The sequence below is a fragment of the Vulpes lagopus genome, chromosome 11 (assembly GCF_018345385.1).
Source record: "Vulpes lagopus strain Blue_001 chromosome 11, ASM1834538v1, whole genome shotgun sequence".
Lineage (NCBI taxonomy): Eukaryota > Metazoa > Chordata > Mammalia > Carnivora > Canidae > Vulpes > Vulpes lagopus.
Window position 1 is genome coordinate 68,509,618 of NC_054834.1, and position 23,220 is coordinate 68,532,837.

Genomic DNA, 23,220 nt, shown 5'->3' on the forward strand with positions numbered 1-23,220 from the left:
CCTGCCAATTATTTTAATTTTTAAAAATTTTTAAAAGATTTTATTTATTATTTATGATAGACCTAGAGAGAGAGGGGGAGAAACAAAGGCAGAGGGAGAGGCAGGCTCCATGCCGGACCGCATGCAGGACCGTGCCCTGGGCCAAAGGCAGGCGCCAAACCTCTGAGCCACCCAGGGATCCCCCAGCCGATTATTTTAAAGGAGACAAATCCTCAAAGGATTTGACTGGCCACACACGGGGACCAGAAGAGTCCCTAAAGGGCGAGGCACGTGGTCCCAGGACCGGACCGGGGGAGGATGAAGAGCCCCGGGAACCTGGCGACCAGGTCATCTGAACGCGATTGCACACGAGGTCACTGTAACGGCAAGAGCCGCGTGTTCCTCCAAGCCGGGCAAATCCTGCCACTGTCCCAACTACGAGTAAGAGCTGGAGTGGAGGGAGCCCCCACCCTCGTGGTGTCTTCCCCAGGAAACAGCAAAGAGCACGCCCATTTCACAGCTGGGGACACTGAGGCGCGGAGACAAGTGACCCAAGGCTCCAAGATCGCGCGTCTGCGCGCAGATCGGGGATTAGCAACCAGTTCTGCCCCGGCCCGAGAGCCCGCGCGTTTTCAACCAGCCCCTGAACAACTCGACCCCAGCCTGGAAACGAATTCAACTTAGAGAAAGGAGCGGAGGGGTGCGGCGCCCGCGGGGACCGCAGGGCGGGCGGAGAGCGAGCTCGGCGCCTCACTGCGCAGACGCGGCCGGGACTCTGGCCCCAGGCGGTGCGGCCGCCTCCTCCGCTCCTTTCTCGCAGCTCCCCGGTGTATGGGGGCGAGGCGGCTCCTCTTCCAGCCGGTTCGGCCTCCTTCAGCTCCAGCCCTGGGGCGAGGACCCAGGGAGAGCGCGTTGCACGGATCCGCGGCTGCGCCCTCGGGGGCCTGAACCGGCATCCAAGAAACTCCCAGAAGGTGCCACCACCGCGGGGCCTCGCCTCCGTCCCCTGGTGGCGGGCCGAACCCGCGCAACGCCCTAAATGTGCTGTGTCTTTTATCCTGACGCCTGCCCTTTGGGTTTTCCAAGTCCATTCACTCCAGTACCGGGGGCGCGGAGTCGGTGCCGCCCTAGGTTCCCCCTAGGGCTAGGTGTTGGGGAGCCACCCGGCCGCGCTGCAGTTGGGCCCTGTGCTCTCAGCGGTGAAAGCCCCCACATCCCCCTCCCCCCCTCCTCCCTGGGCTAGGGGAGGAGAGGTCAACTGGAAGAGAAGTAGTCCCAGTTTGCCCACAGCTGTGCGCGCCCGTTGGGGTGTGCCCGGGGGAGTGCGGTGGCGGCGAGGCCAGCTGTGCGCCCCCAGGTCCCAGGGAGGGAAGGACCGCAGGCAGGGTGGGAATGAGAGGGTCCAGGTCAGGCCTCGGGCGTCCTCAGATACCACCCGACGACTTGAGGACGTAGGGAGGTGGAGAGGCAGCTAGTGAGCGCAGGAGGCGAGAGAAATGGAATAACCACCACCGCGGCCTAAGCACCTACTATGTGCCAGGCACTGTGCCAAGCTCTGTAACCGTCTCTCCTCCTTCTCTGGTTTCTGGGGTTCCTCAAATACTTCTCTCGGCATTCTCCACTGCCCTGCCCTCCCCTCAACCCTTCCTCCCCCTCCTGCCTGCCAATCACAAGCCTTGGGATTATGCGGATCAGAATGTGCGCTCTGGCTGCCTCTTATGACAGGTGCTAGGGCCAGGATCCCTCCCTCTGGAGAGGCCCGAGGCCTGGGGCTGGCCAGTCAGAGGGGGAGGGGTGCAGGGGAGGCTTGTAAATGCCAGCTTCCCACCCCCACCCCAGGACGGTGAGGCCTCGGCCCACTCTAACTGCTGGGACAAAGATACCAGGCCAGGAAGCCCAAGGCACTGAGCTTGGGGGTCAGCCTGACCTGTTGTGGGCAATATGACCTTGGGCAAAGAGTGTGACCTCTCTGGGCTTCCACTTCCCTGGCAGTAAACAGGGGCTTACACCCTACCTTACAGGACAGTGGGGAGCTTACAAAAAGAATCAAAGGATGTGAGGGAGCTGCTGCTTGAAGGGCAAGGTGGGGGGGGAGCTTGCACTCCCCTTAACTCCCCTTTCACACACACACACACACACACACACACCACATAATTTCCACCAACCACTGGCACCAACTTCGGAATGGCAGGACTCTGGAAGCTGTGAACTCCTTTGGCCTTTTCACTCCCGGTGCTTTGAGAAGAACCTGACCCATCCATGGAGGAGCTGTGGCCAGAGACGAGGATGAATATGGCCCATTTCCCCAAAGGTAGAAGGACAGAAACCCCAAATGGCCATTTCTGCTTCTGTAAGGCTGAGCTATGATGTTAAAATAGCAGATTCTCCAATATGGAAAGGAGACGATTACTGTTGTTACTAGAAAATACCTTAACTGAACATGATCTCATTTACTCTGTACAGCCATCCTGTGACGTGGCTGCTGTGATCACCCCCATTATGCAGAAGAGGAAACTGAGACTTCCAAAGGCAGTCACTTGGCCCACATTACGCAGCCAAAAAGGGCAGAACTGGGATTCAAACTTGAATCCGAAGCTGGGCTCTGAACCCCTGATGGAATTGCTGTCCTAGCTCCCTCCTCCCTCCACCTCCCCCTTCTCCAGCCCCAGGGACCTCTCCATCACTACCCGAAGACTCCCCAGCCCAGCTCTGTCCCAGAGAACATCCAGAAGCCTTCTCCCACCATCCTTGAGCATAACACTGGGGGAAGTGGGAAGTGTTGGAATTGGAGTCAACACAGTTGCCACTGGCTGCCCCACAAACTCTTGGGGCTGGCAGAGGGGGTAAGTGGACAAATGAAACCATAGAGGAGGGCTTTGGAGGCCAGGGCCCTGGAAATTGAGAAGGAGGAGAAATGGAGTTAGGGACCCTGCTTCCCCTAGTGATAGGAGCAGAGTGAGGCGGGTGGGTGAGGGACTGGGGATGTGCCAGGAGGTTTTGGCAATGGTGGGGAACCAAGGGAAAAGGGGGGGTGGCCCAGGGTGGAACTCCAGGATCCCCAATGGGAGAGAATCAATATGCCAGCTCTTTCCTGCCCCCATAAAAGCCTGCCCCTTTGCCTCTTCTGGCTCCAGTTTGGTTGTCTGTGATGGGGGAGGTAAAGACCACCCTCACTGGACAGGAATCAGTCCGATGCTCCCAGGAGGAGCATGTGGGCCTCTCTGGTGCAGAGTACAGGTCTGAGGACCAGAGAGGACTTTGGGGAAAGCCCAGTTTGGTCCCAGGAGTCAGCTCTGCCCAGACCAGTGGAGTTTAACCTGCTTGGGGTTAAGGACTCCTCTGAGACTCTGCTGAAAGTTTTGAACCCTCTCCCCAGAGACAGGTAAGGTACACACAGTGTAAGGGCAGCCTCAGATTCCTCTGGCCATCACCATTGCCACTTCTTTCCCTACATTGCTGAAGCCTCCATTTTCCCATCAGAGAAATGGGCACAGAGTTCCTAGTGCTTTCCCAGAACTCAGGCTGAGCAAGACAGATCCTCTCCTCCCAACAAGCACCTCAAGAAACTGAGGTTTCTGCCTACGAGGTGCTTCAGGATCCCTGTGAATGTGAGGGGGAGTGTTTGGGCCTCTGTCTTCCCAGGACCAGTCTTTTCCAGCCACTTTTTGAAACCTTAAGGACTGACTTCCAGGAGAGAAAGGACAGGGAGAAAACAAGGGCCAGGGGGCTTAATCCAAACACCTGGTTGGGGGGTTGGCTAATAATGATGCTTGAGAGAAGTGTTTGCAGGTTTAAATTAGCCAGGGGTGCATCTTGGGCTGTACCGGGAGCCCAGAGGAAGCCTTCTGGTTCTGACAAGGTCCCCTCCGGATGGGGGATGAAGGCGGTCGGTCGCCCCGGCAGAGTGCAGACCCCCTCTCACCAGCTTTTGAGCCCTATTTTCCGCCTCTGAGGGCCAGAGCTCTCTCCCCCGCCTTGCGCTTGGGAGGAGGAGGGCAGGGAACCGGGCTGCGTCGCGGGGCCTGCGCCTTTCCACGACGGGAACCCAGCCCGCGGGGGCGACGTCGGGGCGCGGGGCGCGGAGAGCGCGGGAGCGCATCTGGGTGGGCAAAGGTGCGCGTCCCGGCTGGAGCAGGCGGCGGGGCGAGTCCTTTGTGTAAACCTCCATCCTTCCCCCTGTTACTTCTTCGACGCCCAAGACCAAGTGTGAGCGACGAGAATTCTAGAACGCCTCGCTTATCCGGCCCCTCGGGAGGGAGTTCGCGCCATTCTCAGATTAATGCAGGACAAGCCCCTGAACGCGGGCTTCCTTTCCACCCCTTGCTCTCCGACCTTATTAAACAAAGTGCAGGAGGTGGGGGAGGTGGTTGCTCTCCAAGACCTCTTCCCGCACCGAATTCCGGCGCGTACCCAGCCGGGGGTGGAAGGGGCCCCGGGGGCATGGGAAAAAGCGAAGCACTGAAACTCGGGGTACAAAGCCCTGCAGGAAGGAAGGGCAGGCGGGGACCTGGTCCCGCGCCCCTCGGACTAGGTCCTCCCGCGAGCTCAACGCTCCTAGGCCACCCCGCTCCTTCCGCACGGCAGGCGGGTGCACCTGGGCGCGGACCTGCGGCGTCCTGCTCCCCGCGGCCTGGAGAACCTGGGCGGGGCAGTGCCACCCTCGTGCCGCCGTCCACAGGGTGCAGGTGCCTCCGCGTCCCTCCGCCCTCGGGGAGACTGGGGCGGGGTCTGGGACGCTGGATGCTCGTGGGTCCGCGCGCGCCGTCGCCGTAGGGGCTGCGGATCGCTGCGAGTCCCTCCCAGCCGAGTCCACTCCTATCGCGCACCTTCAGCCCTGGAGAAGTGAGAGCCTCTCTGCGCGCCCTGGAGCCCGGGGGATCAAGAACCATTCGGCCCGCCAGTCCCCAGAAATCTCTGAGAACCAGACTTTGGTTACAGAGGTCTCCGATGACAACGAAAAGTGATCAGGAGCATGCGTTCTTTTCTTTTTTTTTTTTTTTTTTAAGATTGTGTTTATTTATTTGACAGAGAGAGAGAAAGAGAGCACAAGCAGGGGGAGGAGCAGGCAAAGGGAGAAGGAGAAGCAGGCTCCCCGCTGAGCAGAAAGCCCCAAGCCGGGCTTCATCCCAGGACCCTGGGATCACCACCTGCTGAAGGCAGACACTTAAATGACTGAGCACCCAAATGCCCCAGAGGCATGGGTTCGGATGTAAGATGACCTAGGTTAGAATCAAATCCCCTGCTTTGCTGATGACACTAAGCAATTGCTTCACTTCTCTGTGTTTGGATGTTTTAATCACTGTAAAATAAGAATAATAGTACCACCATGGGGCTATTGTGAGGACTGCAAAGATCTCAATGTGCAAGAACTTACTTAAAACAGTTGTCCAATACATTATTGCCAATACTATGTTATTTCCAGCGTGTGAGGCTTGTGAGCAGGTGTCTGGAGGGACAGGAAGGGATCCTGTGCAAAATTCATAAGATTCTTGCCCTCCCCAATTTATATATTGACTCTTCCTGCCCATTCTGCAGGTGTCCAAAACATCCTTTCATCGGCCCCAAACTTCTGAGCAGTCTTTGTTGCCTCTTGCAATCTGAAGAGGGGCAACTTGGAGCCAAGTAGTCTACACTCTCGCTGAGATGGGTATGCTCCCTATTTTCCTCAAGCTGGAAGTTGAGGCTAGGGGTAGTCAGGAGAAGTCAATTAGAAGATAAGTTAGTTGGCCACCCAGGGCTAGAGTGCCCGAGCCCTGAGCTCCACTGTTTGTCCAGCAGGGGTGAGAGTGCAAAGGGGGGGGGGAGGACGAGCACGGAGGAAAGCTTAGACCAAAGGGGAAGCCTCCACATCTGTCCTTCCCTTTATTTTTTTATTGAAAGGTTGTATTATTTTATTATTGACACGGAAAGAGAACACAAATTAGCAGAGGGAGTCTAGGCAGAGGGAGATGAGCAGGGAGCCCCAATGACTACAAAGACAACAACCCCTTGTTGTCAGGCAGGCTGGATCCCAGGACTGAGCATTCCAGAAGTCCCTGTCCTTCCCTTTGAAAGAAAGGTGTGTCTGCGGTGACTTTCCCCAATCCAGGACCTTCTAACCAACTCAGTCTTACGTGCCTGATCTCCAGATTTCCAGTCCCACAAGGACTGAGCAGTTGCCCTCTAATGCTGGAGCATGCTCCCCTGCTATTCATTCATTCACTCCTTCAGGCATTCATTCAACAGATATTACTGAGCAGTACTGTGTGCCAGGCACTGTACTTCCTACTGGGGAGAGAGTAGCCATGAACTCACATTCTAGTAGGAAGACAGACAACAAACCAAGTCGATCAACAAATGTGAAAATCATGTCGGATCAGCATAGATATCATGGGAAAAAAATAAACGGGCAGATGTGACCGAGCAGTAGCTGGGGTAGTGAAGGAAGGTCTCCCAGAGGAGGTGACCCTAGGCACTTGGGCTTGACAAAGAAAGGCTTTTCTTCAGCACTTCCTCTTCCCCAGCTGTGTGTGGAGCCCTCCAAAGGGGGAAGCTGCTTGCAACCCTCAGAGGAGGAGTTTCAAAAGGTAGACTAGAATAAAGGGGACAGGTGAAATGTGCCTGCCAAGGGGTGGGTATGCAGGACTTAAAACAGAGAGCGCTGATGATCTGCATCCTTCCTGGTGTGTAGTGAAATAACTGGAAGCGCAGAGATGTGGCCAAGCCAGGCAAGTTAAGGTAGTCTTCAGAGCTTCAAGACAAAGAGCAAGCAGAGGGAGCATTAGCTGCAGGAGAAATAACCCACCTAGAAGGCAGAAGCTAGGGCCAAAACCTGGCTCCAGTGCCCTCAGAGTTGCCAGATGGCTGGTAACCCTCATAGGGGGAAGTGGGTGGTAGTGGCTTAACTTTTAGCAATGGAGGGATGGAAGGAGGGAGGGATGGACAGATGGATGGACTGACGGATGAACAAATGATTGAACACACACAGAAATAACGAGCTACACTTATCACTGTTCCCTCCTGAAAGGTGTGTTTTCGGAGGGGCTTAGGAGAGGGGGTCAGTGGTGGTTTTCAGGAGGCAAACAACACACCCAGCATGTTTTCATCCCGACACAGGCAAACCCACATGCAAGTACATGCTTCCTCACTTACACGCAGGCAAGTACTAACTTCTTCTGAGTCCATCCATAAGATAAGATACAGTGTAGAAAGGTAGAAGGCTCCCATGATGGTTCCAAGGACGCAGGACCTTGATGCACCAAAGGGATTCTAGTTGAAGGCATCAAATGCTGTGCCCAAGTGCCCAGGGTTTGAGATTCCCCAGGTAGCTGGGGAAAAGTCTGATTAATAAGGCACTAATGAGGGATCCCTGGGTGGCGCAGCGGTTTGGCGCCTGCCTTTGGCCCAGGGCGCGATCCTGGAGACCCGGGATCGAATCCCACATCAGGCTCCCGGAGCATGGAGCCTGCTTCTCCCTCCGCCTGTGTCTCTGCCTCTCTCTCTCTCTCTGTGACTATCATAAATAAAAATTTAAAAAAAAAGATATTTAAGAGTTGTTTTAAAAAAAATAAGGCACTAATGAAACAGGTGATAAAAGTGCGGATGGGTAGGTGGTGAGAGGCAGTGCTCAAAGAAAGCTTCCTGGAACTGGGTAGGTTTTTTGCATTGAGAGCTGGCAGCAGCGCAAAGGTTACTGGAGAATATTGTATAATTGCTACGGCACCTGTCTTATACCCATGCATTTCAATGCTCATGGTCTTCCCCTCATGTCTAAGCCTGGAATTGAAGGGGTGGGGGAGAAGTAGAGGGAGGGTTTGCTGCCAGCATGTAAGGTGCTTGCAGGCAGCTTCCGGGTGCATGGAACGGATAGCCTGCTTGCTTGGCACTCCTTGGCAAAAATTCACCCCTAAGCCTCTGGGCCACATGCCGTTTTTTCGTTCATTCATTCAACACACATTTCATGAGGACCTATGCTCTATCAAGTCCCGTAGTGAACAAAACAGGCCTGGTCCCTGTTTTGAGAGAGGTCACTATTCTTGGGCAGCCCCAGAGAGGTTGGCAGCTCTTAATTTTGTCGCTTGATTCCTGAAGGGGGAAGGGAGAGTAACTAGTTGCCAACAGCTCTGGCTTTAATATTTTATTTCACAAATATCTGTGAGGCACCAGGCATGGCATATGCTGCCCTCTAGGAACCTCTGAGTAGTGAGGTCAAGATTCGCCCTGACATGCGCAACCAAGAAAACAACATGATCCACGATAGAGACTCAGCAAATGGGAGCACTAAATACCGCCAGGAGAGGAGAGAAGGCTTTCGGGAGAAAGGGACCCTACGCTGGACCCCAAATCATTAACAAGACAAAAGACCTGAGAATGAAATTGAGGAATTACAGGTAGAGGTAACCCCTAAGCTACAGGCAGAACTTGGCAGGTTCTAAGAACTGAAAGAAGTTGGGTGGACAGGAGCATTTGGGATGATGGGAGGCTTATCCACTTTTTACTATCTGAGGTTGGAAAATCAGATGATTTCTTCGAGTTTCAGTCTATCCATCTGCAAAATGGGTAGGACAAGATGAGCGTTGTCATGTTGTTCTGGGGTGGCAGGCAGAATGATGTGAGGATGGCTTCTGGCACAATGGGTGCTCAATAAATACAAAATTACTTATATCTGTGTGGCTGATGTCTTCGGGCCAGAGAAGCCCGGGTCCCAACGGGCGGCGGGGGAGGGGTTCGGATCTGCACACCCCTGGCCTAGGTTTTCGGAATATCTTTATTAACGAGCACTTCAAGGTAAGCCACGATAGAAACCAGATGTGGGATAGAGCAGTCGGCGGCAGAGCAAGGAGCAGAGATACCAAGGGAGTGGGGTGGGAATGAGGATTAGCCTGGCTGAAGTTCGGGGTAGAAGCATGACCCTCCTGGTATTTTTTTCTTTGGGAGGAACTTAGGCACAGAAGATTAATTTCTGACCCACATCCCTGGGTCCGTAACACTCAGGCCCTCTCTCATTTTACTCTGCCCCTCCACCTCTCACCCTAACCGGCTGCCTCGGAGGTGAGTCCTCAATCCGCAGACTTCCCCTGCAGTTTATCAAAAGCTGCTCTAAGTGGTCTCCTTGAAAGGAGTCATTCCCCAGTGGGAGACCCGCTTCCTCCCTTCTTTGCCTTTTCGCTGTCTCCATCCCCACTGGCATTCCAGGACCGCGGAGGGACTAGCCCCAGCATGGGTTCCCAGGCAGCCCCTGCCAGGTGACCGACCCCTCTGAGCCTCAGTTTGTTCATCTAAAACTGGGGATCCCAACCTCCACCCCTCACAGTTGTTGTGGGGCAGTGCAGTGGATGACCAACCCTGGGGTAAGGGTGGACGCACCCTAAAAGTTCTACTCCCTTGCTGTGGCTGGCCGCACTGCCCCGAGGCGCGCGTTGCCGACGGAAACCACAGCCCATCAAATCCAAGCCATTGGTTTTACAGTCGGAGACAGTGAGTCTAGAGAGAGAAGAGGCTGCCTCGCCCTTACCCCAAGCTGTGTGCAGGTGACAGCGCGACGACGAGGCGTGGCCAGCAGGTCTCCAAACTCCTTGCTCTCAACCCCGTCAGTGGAGAATCCCCTGGGCTGGGCGCAGACGTGAGGAAATCGTGGCTCTGTCCAAGGAGGGGAGGGAGGGGACCGAGCTCTACAGCTTCCGTAACCTGGCCCATCAAGGTTTTCTCCGGTATTTGAGTGCACACAGGCCCCTCAACACCCTGATCGACCGCCCTTATAGGGGAGGGAAATAGTTAATAAGACAGAAAAGTGGTGGCGCCCAGAACTCCCGCCTCTGAAGTATGCTAAGTTCCTAAAGGGACCGAGAATGGGGACAAGGATTTGGAAGCAGAAGAAGAGGCACCAGTGGGAAGGCCCAAAGCTGTGCTGACAAATTCGAAGGGAAGTGTCCAAAGGACCCACCGGCAAGGGGAGGCTAGCAACCCTTCTGACTTTGAAAGTGAAAACTTGTTAGGTGTTGTTTTTTGTTTGTTTCTTCTCTCTTTTCTTTTCTAATTTCTTTTCATCTGTCGCTAAAGTCTAGCATGCCCTCCTCCCCTAAGGCGAAAGCTTGGACCCGCCAGTTCTCAGCCTGGTCTCAGGAATCCTGGGTGGGGGGGGGGGGTGTCGGGGCGACCTCTCCCTCGGGCCTAGAATCTAGAATCGGAAAGGCCCTCCGGCGCCTCCGGGTTTAATCCCCAGCGAGCGAGTTAGTAGCATCTCCTTAAGAGAGAGGGAGGGAGGAGCAGAGGGTGTTAGGAGAGGAGGGAGAGGGGAGCGGGTGGAGGGGAAGAAGGAGAGAAGGAAGGAGAGAGTGGGGGGGGGGGGCGGGTGAAAAATTCACTCTCCCTCTTTCCCCCCCTCCCACTTTAAAAATCCTAAGAGGGTTTGGGAGATCTGGTCAACTTTCTGAAACATCTGAATCTTCTTACAGCCCTCCGTTCTTTCCCTGGGCCAGCTGTGGGGAGGGAGAAGGAAGAGAGAGGAGGGGAGAGGAGAGAGGGAGAGAGAGAGAGGAGGAGGGGGAGGGGAGAGAGAGAGAGAGAGAGAGAGAGAGAGAGAGAGAGAGAGAGAGAGATTGAGACGTGGAGGGGAGGAGGAGGGAGCGCAGCAGCCCGCGCGGCGCGCAAGGCCACCGCCTCCTGCCTCTCCAAACTCCCGGCCGAGGCGCGCGGTGGCGTCCTCGCGCTCTCGCTCGCGCCCGCGCAGGCCAGGCATGAATGCTGAGACTTGTGTCTCTTACTGCGAGTCGCCGGCTGCTGCCATGGACGCCTACTACAGCCCGGTGTCGCAGAGCCGGGAGGGCTCATCGCCTTTTAGGGCATACCCCGGCGGCGATAAGTTCGGCACAACTTTCCTCTCGGCCGCCACCAAAGCGCAGGGCTTCGGAGACGCCAAGAGCCGGGCCCGCTACGGCGGCGCGGGGCAGCAGGACCTGGCGGCCCCCCTGGAGGGCGGCGCCGGGGCGCGGGGCTCCTTTAACAAGTTCCCGCCGCAGCCGCAGCCGCAGCCGCAGCCGCAGCCGCCGGCCCCGCAGCAGCCGCAGCCGCAGCCGCAGCCGCCCGCGCAGCAACCGCATCTCTACTTGCAGCGCGGCGCTTGCAAGACTCCCCCGGACGGCAGCCTCAAACTCCAGGAGGGCAGTGGCGGACACAACGCGGCCTTGCAGGTCCCCTGCTACGGTGAGTGCACGTGCGGCGCGCTCGGGGCCGGGGAGCCCGGGCCCGGGGCTGCGGAGCGCCGCGAGCCCCCTCGGCTTGCGGGAGGCCGGACGCTGCGGGCCGGGGAGGCGCGGGGCCGCGCTGGGGGGCTCCGGGTCGGAAAATAGGAACCGACTGTCCCGAGGGGACCCCGGGGTCCGTCCCGCCGCCGTCATCTCCCTACGCCGGGGGCTCGGAGCGTACGGGCTGTTCAGCTCACCCCGACCTCGCCGGTTCCCCAACCCGCTGGCTTAGCGCTGCTCACGGGGCCGCCTCCGAAGCGGATGCTTCGCCCGGCTCGCGGCGTGCGGCGGCCGACAGGGGCGGCGCGGGGCTCCGGGGCTGCCGAGGCCTCGCTCCCCGAAGGCCCCGGGGCTCCCCCGGCCGTGCTGCAGGTGGGAGCGTCGCAGGTGCCAGGCCGCTGGGAGCCCGGGGCGCAGTCGGCAGAGCGCGCCCCGGATGCCGCCCGGGCGCGGGGCCCTCGACGCCTGGAGCCGCCGAAGACCCGAGTTCTTCCCTTGCGCACACCCCCTACAAGCCCCGCTCGCGGTGGAGAGCAGGCCCGCGGGCGCTCCCGGCGCGTTTCTCCTCCGCGAACCAGGCTGGCCTCGCAACAATGGTTAAGGACCGACCCGCAACGAGGCAGGGGGAGGCAGGGAGCTGCAGAGCTGCAGGCAGCGCAATACTGGGGAAAGAGGGAAGCTTCTGGGTCCTGACTTGGGCCCACAGGGAACCCGAGGCCTAAATGACCTCCAGGCCCCCTTGAGCTTGCAGGCGGGAGGTAGGCCTGCGCCCCTGGAGCTTAGCAACCATGATGGAGGAAAGGGCAGCCTGAGGCCGGAGCAGCTCCGGAGCCTGGGCCTTCTTGCCCATTGAATCAGGATTGACAAGCCCCGAGCTGGCAGACAGAAACCCAGAAAGGAGTAAAATATCTTCTCTGGGCTAGGAGCCCTGAGTACACACTCTCCCTGAGGCGTTGGCATTCAGGCAGGGCCCTGGAGATGAGCTGGTCCTGACACAGCAGTGGCTTTGGCTGTTTTAGTCCAGGAAGGATGGAGAGACACCAAGACTGGGGACAGACATGGGACATGGGACATGGTGGAGGCCTTGGTGGCTAGAATAGGAAAACAGCCCGTGGCAGATACTTGCTAATATTCACACTAGCTTTGCGGAGGCTCAGAACTAGTTCATTAGTGGCTGTTGACACAAATACTTACACAATCATACACTTGACTACTACACACACGCACACACACAACCTCGTCCTCGTGAACCAACATAGTCACACACCAAATACACTCACTCATGTGGCCTCACACAAAGTCACACACTCCCAAAGCCACAGGACAGGCCTGAGAGCAGATTTAGAAAGATCCAGTGGCCTTTCCCCATTTCCTCCACCTTTCCTCCCCGCCTTCCCGTTGAAATGAGATCAGGCACTCAGATCACAGACATTCGCGGCTCCACACAGGTGCTCCTTCCACACTGGCGCAGGCAGGGGTTGTCAGGTCCTGTCAGCAGGCACCTGCCTGCCCATGCTACAGACACAGGCTCCCTCCTCTCTGCTTTACCCAGGCCCCTCCTGGTCCCTGTCACTGGAGACTATTAGGTGGGGGCAAGTCTCGGCCTGGAGGACTCATGGAGGTCTATTGTGCAAAGCCCAGGGCCTCATACGCTTTCTCTCCTACTATGATGGATTTTCATGTTTGAAAGAAATTCCCCAGTGAGGCTTTTGAAGAGGAAGAGACATTACAGAAGAAGAGGTCTCTAGCTGCTTCCAAACCTCTTGTTTGGAAGATGTTTTCAGGTCTAGGAGGAAGAGGAAAGGGATGGCCCCCTCTGGGCACCCTCTCAGAGCCCTGCTGGGCTCCCACACACCAGCCTGGCCCTTCCTCCACTTGCATTGACCAGTTGAACCAGTGACTCCTCTAAAGCTCCTTTCCTCATAGAGATAACTGGGTAGTCAGTGCCCCCCACCCCCCACACTGTGAGAGCCAACGGCTAGTCTCCTCCAGGTTTCCCCCTAAAAGCCCCTGTGCTGTTGGGGACCTGCGGACGCTCTGAGGACAAGCTCTGGGCAAAGCCACAGGCTGCAGGACAAAAGGCAGCCCAGAATCAGCAACAGGACCCCCAACTCCCCTGCTGCCTGAGATGGAGGCACTGCTCAGGGCAAAGCCACAAACAACAAACAGTTCTGTTTATTCTTCTCCTAGCAGCCGCCGCTTCTCTGGCCAGGAGGAGATTTCTGGCCCTTGCAGAAAGATTAGGCACATGAAGTCCAAGCTGAGAAACCAAGACACCCAGGGGTTGGGCTGCGCCCTTTACAGAGGCAGGGAGGAGGGCCTCTGGAGTTGGCTTTGTCCAAGGCCAGCAAGCAGGGAAACTGAGGCACACTTTGGTGGCAGGTCTCCCCCACACTTGGAGAGTGTGGGGTCAAAAGGGGGTAAATGGAGTTCAAGGAGAAAACCTTAGGGTGTTCCCAGGAGCTCAGGGAATGGGCGGAAGCAGACAAGGCCTCAGCGATAGGCTCCACCGCGGCTGCTGGCGGTCTGACGGCAGGTAGCTTGGACCCTGCAACTTCCCTCGGGACTCTGTTGGTTCCCGGGGCTGGGAATCCCAGTTCTCCATCTGCCAAACTGCATCAGCGGGAGGCGAGGCCCCGGAGAGCTCCTCCGGGAGTGTCCAAGCGCCCCTGGCCGAGCGAGGTGTAGGCCTGGGGGGCTGCGCCAGGGCCATGCTGAGAGCGCGCGGGGCGGGGAAGCCGCCTCTCGTCCCCCAGGACCCGGCCTCCTGCTTCTCGGAGCTCCCCGAAGTGGAGGTGAGAACTCCTCTAAGTCCGCTGGCGTCCCTACTCCTTCCTGGGCCTCCGTTGCCCCGTCAGTACTAAAGTGCCGCGAGCCAGCTGAGTCCGCAGTCCGCTCCGGGTGCGGGTGCGGAGATCATTGCAAGTCTACGAATGCGACCCACGGGTGCGCGCGCGGCAATCTCGGCCTCGCCGGGCTCCGTCCCGTGCGCACTTCAGCCTTGCGAAGTCCTTGCTGGTCCCTGGCCCGTCCTTGGGCCCGTGGGCCCCCAGCAGACACGCCAGGTTGGAGACCCGACTTTTCTCAGCGGCACAACGAGCCTCCTGGTCGCCGGGTGAGAAGTCCCGCGCCTCGCCCCCAGTCCCGGTGGCCGCTGCCGCTGCCGCAGCAGCCGCATCCCCAGGCCCCAGCCCTGCGCCCCGGGAAGCTTCGGGGAGCAGCCCCGCGCCCTCCTCTTTCGCTTTCGATTCGGTGCACGCAGGTTTTCGTTGCTAGCTAGAAGCTGGCTACCTTGCCATCCATCGCGCCCCCCGCCCCCAAGAAAGAAGCGCTCGCAGCTCAAAGGTCTGGAGACCCGGGCCAGGCCGGAGACCCCCGCGGCGTCGCCGAGGGGCGCGTCCCGGTTTACCGAATTAGACGCAGTGTGAACGCTAAGGGTATTTCTTTCCCCGCACCGGCAGGATCCACACACCACCAAATGTGTCAACGCCGCCAGGGTCGTAGTCAAAGCCAGCCCAAGAATCAGCGTGCGGTTTCGTAGGAGAGAAAGCCGAAAATAAGACAGCGAGGAAGGGACAGGGGAGAAGCAGGCAAGAACCCGTGGGCGATTGTAGGTTGGTGGAGAGAAAACTTCAGCCTGGGTAGCTGTGCAGTGGCCGACCCTGGTCAATTTTGGAAGAGGGGGCAGAGAAGGAAAATGCTTTTAATGTAGTACTTTGTTGATCTCCATAGCAGTCAGCAACGCGAAAAGTCCGCCGCAAATCACCTTAACTACGAAAAACCAAAGGCCTGGATGAAAGGTTTAGTATTTTAAACCAATCGATTTGTAGTTTTCTTTATTATAATTCACGTTCAGCACAGTACACAGCTAAGTGGAAAGTTCGAAGAATTGTTCCGTATGTGTACACCCGTGTAACTACCGCCGGGATCACGATACAGACACATATATGCAGACGAAAATTTGGGGGGAAATTTTTTTGGTGAGCTGTTTTAAGAAATTTTCAGAAAAGACTTCAGAGAGCTGGAGACACCTTGAACAGGGTGACCCCATCTGCCGGGACATTTGCACTACCCGGACTGCAAAACGCAAAACGAGGTGGTTTACCAGCTGCCCCACAAAACTGGCTGCAGCGGTCGGGCTGCCCCGGACTTGCCCAAGCCCTGGGCTGTGCAGGCTGCAAAACCAAGCCCAGGTAGGAAAACGCGTTAAAATACTGTGCATAACATTTCGCCAAAGTCCCTAAGGACTTTCGTTTTGGAGAGCAGCTGGGCACACTTTTCCGGGGACATACCTTTATCTGGGCCTCAGCCGCTTTCTTCCTGCCGCTGCTCCGCTTACGGGGCTTTGTTTTGATGGAAAATTGAAATACTTAATGGAAGTACGGTGGCCTTTGCAGCAGTGGAGGTGAGGGGAGGCTGGAGTCCGGAGCGAGAGCGCTCCATCTGGGTTCGGGCTCATCCGCAGCCCAGGGTGCCCAAAGCAGCAGGCAGGCAGGCGGCGGGGAAAACTGCCTGCCAGGAGCACCCCCGAGGCCCCGAGGGCCGGGGTCCGGGAAGGGGGAAGCCAGGAGCACCCCCGAGGCCCCAGGGCCGGGGTCCGGGAAGGGGGAAGCCAGGCTTGGTGGTACGCGGCATTTTGTTGCAAGGAAATGGGAGTAGGGGAGAGATTCTGTGACAGAGTACTTGGCTCCCCACACCCTAAGCCCGCTCCCACGCTCCCCTACCCCCCACCGAGGCCCAGGCACAGTTTTGGGTGGGGTGGTGGGAGCCCGGTTTTGGGTCTGGATGCAGCCTGCCAGGCGCCATCTGGCCACGTGCTCCTCCCGAAGCTACGGGTTCTCCGGCGTCGCTAAAGTGACAAGCCGGGCCATCAGATTAGGAAACCAAGACAGCTCCGTGCTGATACTGCTCAGTGAATTCAGGGTTTAAGACACCGGGTCCCCTTGCTCAGCAGCCCTGGGCACCACGCGCCTTGGGACTAGTTTGGATTAGACCAGTGAGAAGAGGTCCCTCTTCCAAACTGTGCCCTTTTGCGGAAAGAGGAGGCACCTCTCTCCAGTCAGCAATCCCTTCCAGCCCCAGGCGGGTGCTTATCTGGGATCACAGTTATTCATGGCCGCCAGGGACCTCCCCTCCAGAGCCGAAGCCCCCTAGAGCCATCTCTGGCTAACAAATGTGCAAATGGGCCACACCCCCACCTCCTTGCAAGATTCTCCTTCCTCATCCAGTCAGGGGTCCAGGGAGCCTGGATCGGCAAATGCTCTGTTGCCTGACAGCCGGTCTCCCTACAAAGGCTGACTCAGTGGTGCGATAGAAGCCTCCCCAGTGTCCAACGAAGTGTCCTGGGGACCCCAGACCCGCCCACCGCCCCCCATCATGCCTAGTGCATTCATTACCTTACCAAAGACCATTTTTCTATCCCCATCCTACCCCGCAGGCGCCTCTGCCAGCACCGAGGAGGAGAGGGAGCAGTGGGAAGAGAGTTGAAGTTTGGCGGAGGGGAGGTTCAGAGGAGCAAAAGCCTGGGGATTTGGGTGGCGATCCGCGGCAGCGAGCAGTTTCAGATTTTGGCTGGAGAGGCAGATAGAAGGATCACCACGGAGCTCCACTGCACCCGAAGCGCCTTTTTGGAAAGGAAGGTTTTACTGGGAAATACTAGTGAGATGTGTGTGTGTGTGTGTGTGTGAGTGTGCGTGCATGTGTGTGTGTGTGTGTGAGAGAGAGAGAGAGAGAGAGAGAGAGACTGAGGCGCTACCACCCGCCAAATACCTGTCTTACCAGGCCACCTCACTGCCAGGGCTCCAGTACGCACCCAGGCTCTGAGCTGCTGGATTCGGGCGCTGCTGCATGTTCCAGAAAGAGGGAGAGTTGCGCGTGCTTCTTTGGATTCTGGAAGCAGGTTGCCTTAGAGCGGATTCTCCCTCCAAACTGGGGGCCGCGGAGCCTGGGCGGCAGCCCCTTGCAGATGGACTGCTGGCGACTCAGGCTGGGGCAAAGCAGCTGGTTCTCTGCACGCTCGGAGGGCCCTGGTGGAGAAGATTGAGAGTCTGTGGAAGGCTTGGGGTTTGGGCGAGGATGCTGAGATCCAGCGTGGCACCCGTGCACAGGGCAGGGCGACAATCGGGTGTAGACCACCTATGGTCTCCACTGCTGTGCTCTCTACTCCCTGCGTGGCCTTGGGAAAGCCCCTTCCCCAGGCTCTCCCGGGTCCAAATTTGTGAAACGCAGGAGTTTGGGCAATTTCCAAAGGCCCTCTAGGGGTTTCTGGGACAGTACCAGTTCGGGGTGGCCTTCACCCCATTTCCCTGCCCTCCCCTCCCCTTTACATACTTTCTCGCAGGGAGAGATTGGATAGAATGGACAGAAAATGCTTCCCTGGAAGCAGAAACGGGTCTTGAGGGTTCCCAGAGGTGAGCTAAGGGGTGCAGGGGCAAAGTGAGCTGCAGTCCAGGATAAGTGGGCAGGTGGCCCTGAAGGGCCCTGGTTTAATGCAGGTTCTAGACTCTAGGCTTGGGCTAAAAATATGGAGAGGAGCCAACTGGGGAGCGGCTTGGCCCCACAATGGCCAGGTTGCAGGGGAAGCCCTGGGCTCCCCAGCCCCTCCTCCAGCCTGCTCACGTCCCCTATCTCCACTCATCTTCCCTGTCTCCACACTTACTGAGCACCTACTACGTGCCAGACTTTCTCCTAGGACAGAGTGCCTGCCTGTTGTCCGATAGCTTAGGTCCTATCTTTGGGCGTAATCAATGTTTACTGGCTGGAGGGATGATGGGGAACTGGTCTCTCATTCAGAGTGTGCTGGAGCACAGCTATGGGTTTTATGAGCCTGTGCCCAGCGTGACCTCAGCTGGCATGTGTCCCGCCCATAGTCGCTGGGTCTGGGTCCTGCTGTCCACATGTGCTTCAAGGTATGGCCATGTGGACTAACTTATGTGCCCTCCTGTGTGAAAGACGTGCCTGTGCCTGCTGTACCCTGTGCGGGGGAGCTGCATTCATGTTAGGGGGAGCACCTGTGCCTTAGGGGCACCCCTCTAGGCCTCCTGTGGCAGGCATAGAGTCAGCTGCCAGAGTCACTTGTGGGAACACAGCGACTGAGCGCCTGTGCTTCAAGGCCTGTGGCCTGCCCAGCCACCGATCGCAGTACCCCCCCAACCCTCCCAGGGAAGGCTGACTCACTGAGTGGCAGGAGAGTCCCCATGTGGCCAGTAGATGCAGAGCCCTGGAGTCTTCCTGGGGCCACGAAGCCCAACCACACCACCAAGAGGCCTCCTCCAACCCCTCACTCTCAAATATACCCTCTGTGTAGCTCACTGTGGAAGAGAAACCACCGTGGATGCCATCTTTATGCACATTGCAGGTCCTGTTTAGCAGATGAGCAAATTGAGACCCAGAGAGAAGTGGAGCCCTGTAAGCAGGTTAGTGGGAAGGCAGAAAGCACAACTGGGTTTCCTTCCTTCCGCTGCTAAGGGGTTGGGTGAGGAAGGGGTTGAGGGAATATCTGCAGGGCTCGCCCACCCTCTCCCTTTGCCGTAACCCCTTCAGTAAGTCACACACTCACTGTGTGAGTCACACATTCACCCCTCAAATAGGGCAGGTGCTTGCAGCCCCACTCCCCTGAGAGAAAAAGGCGGACTCCACCGTGAGAGCCTGTGGAATCAGGGCAACAGTAGAGTACTGTGGAGGTCCCGTGGGATTACAGGGACTCATCCCACCTGTGACTTGGCTGGGACTCCGGATTGATGCAAGGCTCTGTAGGACAAGTTTTCTTCCCTGAATGGTGGAAACCATGCGTGTGCATGCCTGAAGGAGTTTGGTGAGGCCACATGACCAATGTCCCTCTCTCTCGAAGAGCCACCTGCCCAGCCCGGGGCATTGGTCATGTCCAGGAGCCTTGGTTCCCCCCCACCATATGCAGCGGATCACATTGTTGGGGAGGGTGTCCCACCCAGTGTTGGAAGAGACGCCAGATGTCTGCTGGTTCAAATGTCCTGTTTCACAGACAGGGGGACTGAGATGCTGATTCTACTTATTCATTGCTCTTCAAACTTTGCCTTCACTGCACCAGGCCTTGTGGGGGATTCTGAGAATCACAGGACGTGGCCCCTGCCTGCAGATCTAGAGTAGGAGGAGGATCAGTGACTGGGGCAAGTCCAGTTCACTGGGGCTGGTACTGGGATGGGGAAGCCCCAACTCAGGCAGTGGGGCATGCATGGCAGGAGGGGCTGTACACGTGAGAAGTCCTCCCACCCCACTCCCAGGTGAGCCTAACCTTGCCCAGTTAAGGGAAGGCTCAGAGATGTTGGGGGAAGTCAGAAGTTGTCACGGACTCGCTGGATCTTCTCTGGTAGCTGAACAGCTCCAGGCTGCCTCGTCCTCCTTTTCTCCCTCCAAGCCTTCTCTGGAGAGCAAGAGATCTGAGTTCAAGTCTTGGCTTTGCCCAGAAATGTGCCTTTGGAACTGTCCCCTATCTCCATGGTTTCACTCAGTCTTCTCATTTATAAATTGAGGCCTTTGGGCCTGTCTTTCCTGGGAGGGAGGAGAGTGTGGGGATGTGAGGGTGCAGAGAGGTAGTGTGCCTGCAGGTACATCCTGCATGGTCAAGTTCTCTGCTGGGAAGGGTTGAGAGCCCCACCCCCTCACACTATCCACCCTGGAGGGCACTAGGGTGTGGCAAATGATGGCAGGGAAGTGGGGGGTTCTAATCAGGTTTCAGAATGGGGATGGAAATTCTGGGGCCTCCCAGGTATATGGACCCCTCAGTGTCCATGGATCTCCCTGGCCTGCTCCGTGGCCCCACCATCCAGCCTCATGGGTGGACAACTGAGCTGGAACAACTTCACGCCCCCACTGTCGAGAAGGAGCAGGAAAGACAGGCGCACAGCTCCCCTACATAGGTCCCCATTCAGGGCCTCAGTCTCCCATCTGTAAAACCCCCACATGACACTAGACGATTTCTGAGGCCCTGGCCTTCTGTGCTAGTCCGGGCCTGGGATTAAGGCACCAGGAGAGAGGTGAATGGTTCCTCCAGGATCCTCAGATGGCCTTGGGGCCCCACCACTCTGCCTGATTCATTGTACTGAGAGAGGCCCCTCTGGAAGCAGAAGGGTAGTCCGACCCACCAAAGGGCAAGTCTGGGGTGCCTGGCCTGGCTTCCTGCCTCAGTTTTCTCATCTGCAGGACAGGGATAAGAATGAAGTGAGTCTGGTGGATTGTGAGGCAAAAAGAGGGGCTTGAGTGGTCAGGACAGAACCTCTGTGCTGCTGATACGGTGTGACAACCCACAAGTCCTGAGTGCTCCTGTCCATGCAACAGGCCATGTACCAAATCTTGTGTGTGATTTCATTGAACCCCAGTCGATTGCTGCCCCCATCAGATAGATCCTCCTGCCATCCTTACTTCACGGGTGCAAACAGACTCGGAGGGATCGAGGACCTTGCCCTACGTGAGACTACTAGGAAGGGAGAAAGTAAGTTCTGATGCCCAGAGGCCCCGAGAGCCTGAAAAGCATCCTTTTGTAGGATGATCCTGATTAGAGTTGAGGCTACGCTAACCCTATGAGATTGGAAGACTGGGTTTTACAGATGTGGCCTCCAAAGAGCTCTTCCCTTCTCCACATAGGAGGATGCAGTGGGTGGGGAGGTCAAGGGTGGGCTTGGTGCTCGGCAGGTCAGAGTTCCAGACCTGACTCTGATCATGGGCACAGCTTCTTCACCTGTTCATGTGTCCTGCTGAGCATCGGTGAGAACAGGGGCAGCTGGGGGGTGGGGGGCGGGTAGGGCAGCAGGACACAGGTACACAGGTGCCCCAAACCAGCGTTAGGGATTTCTCATTGAGCTTCCAGAGGCCCCAGGAATGTACCAGAAACTCTGGTCAGGGCAGGGTGGCGCTGAAGATCTTGCAAGGAACCAACAATGAGCCAGTCTTTCTAATTCTCTCTTCATTCCTCCTGCCTTTGAATCCAGACCTGGAATGAAAACCCAATTTCCAGTTCTCTGGCCCCCTGGCGCAAAATAGCCTATTCCCCACAGGGATCCCTGCAGAGCATGGGGTGTGGGAGCAGAGAGGCCTTGGGTAGCCCTATTTTGTAGAAGCCTGGAGTTCTCTCAGACCCCGCAGTTGGAGGGACACCCCCTTGCCCCACTGTTTCCCCTTGGCTGTCACAAGCCAGGGTCCAGGTCTAGAGAGATGAGTACCCTCCCTCCCCACCTGACTCTTGTCCCCAGATCTCCCCATTCTCTGCAATGAGTGCTAGGGCCCTCCTACCTGCGGCTCCACTCCCACCTGCCCCCCATTCTGGGCCCCTTGTCCTCCTAGCCTACACCCCTGCGGGCCTGAGACCCAACCCCCAAACACACACACACACACACACACACACACACACACACATAAGGGATACAGTGCTCTATTCTGGCCAGGATGCCCTCTTGAGCTCACAGCCCAGACAAGAAAAAGCATTTAGACCTGAGCCTGGAGTGTGGTGTAGTCAGCACTGGGGGGGCAGCCATGATCACAGTGCACCAGGCTCTGCGGGGGGGGGGGGGGGGGCGGGTGGTGTGGACAGAGAGGCCCAGGGCTCCCTCCTCCCCCTTTGTAGAGAGAACTGGGCATAAACACACCGCTGTGGGACGTGTGCTGGCTGCCCCAGGCCTCTCCTGTCCACAAATCCCCACAGGCCTGAGCCTGCGTCAGGGAGGTGTGGGGCATCTGGCAATGAGTGAGCTGACCCCTGACCTCAGGGACCCGGAGGAGCAGGAGCCAGAGTCCCCAGGGAAAGTGTGGAGGGACTGGGGCTCTGTGGGTCTGGATGTTTGAAGTGGCCTTGGGGAGCTCGAAGAGGCGCTCACGCTGAAGGAGCTGGAACTGGCAGCCTCGGCTCAGCAGGCGCAGGGCTTTAGTTGGGAGAGGACCCGAGGTGTTTGGGAAGGAGCGAGCCTGGCCCATGGGGGCCTCTGGGCATCACAGCGAGAGGCCCAGAGCCCAGGCTAAGTGTTCTCTGTGCTACTCACATGGCCGTTATAAAAATTCCAAATCTTCCTAATTAAAGGATAGTTTTTTATTGTGGCAAAATAGCACATAAAATTTACCACTGTAACCATTTTAAGCGAACCATTCCGTGATGAGTAGGTGCCTCATGGAAGCGGAATCACACAGTAGCTGTCCTTTTGTGTCTGGCCAGCTGTAGATCTTCGCTGAAGAAATGAGGATTCGGGTCTGTTGCCCATTTTTGGGGTTGAGTTGCTTGTTTATATGTTGTTGAACTGTAGGAGTTCTTTATAGGTTCTGGAGAATAATCCCTCGTCAGATACATGATTCGCAAATATTCTCTCTCATTCTGGGGGTTGTCTCTCACTCTCTGGATAGTGTCCTTCGGATGCACAGAAGATTTTAACTGGATTAAATCCAGTTTATCAATTTTTGTCTTTTGTTGCCCGTGCTTTTGATGTCACATCCAAGAAATCATCGCTAACTCACGTGTCGTGAAGAATTTCCCTGGTGTTTTCTTCTAGGAGCTTTATCGTTTCCGCTCTTACGTTGAGGTCCATTCTGAGTAAGGATCCAACTCTTTATTCTTTCGCAGTTAGATATCCAGTTTCCCCAGCACCATTTGTTGAAAAGACTGTCCTTTCTCTGTGAATGGTCTTGTTGTCCCCTTTGTCTCCTTTGTCATAAATCCTTTAGCCATATATCTGAGAGTTTGTTGCTAGGCTTTCCATTCTGTTCCATTGGTTTGTCTGTCTGTCCCTGGCATGGCCTTCTGAGGTGAAGTCCGGAATCCCAGAATATGGGGAACCTTAAAAGTCATCCTGTTCACCCCCTTTCCTTCAAGCTAATGACTAACCAGCCAAAGAGATCCAGCTCAGGGACACATTTGTTTTCCAGGAACCAGAGTGGGTAAGAAGGGGTGGAGGGCAGAGCCATGGGCAAGAGTGCCAGAATTATGACTTTGGCCTCTGGCTAGGCCCCTGGAAGTTTAGAAGTACCAAGTATGTCAGCTGACCCTCCTGTGAGGACGTAGCCT

At 56.9% G+C, this 23,220-nt stretch overlaps 1 protein-coding gene across 1 annotated transcript in view; it reads left to right on the forward strand.

The window, feature by feature from the left end:
* Positions 1 to 10,694: 10,694 nt before the first annotated feature.
* The window catches only part of ALX4 (ALX homeobox 4), a 42,206-nt gene continuing 29,680 nt past the window's right edge, over positions 10,695 to 23,220 (forward strand). The window contains exon 1 of the mRNA XM_041722665.1: positions 10,695 to 11,160. Within this exon, the coding sequence (XP_041578599.1) occupies positions 10,695 to 11,160 (466 nt within the window). The remainder of the gene's footprint in view (positions 11,161 to 23,220) is intronic.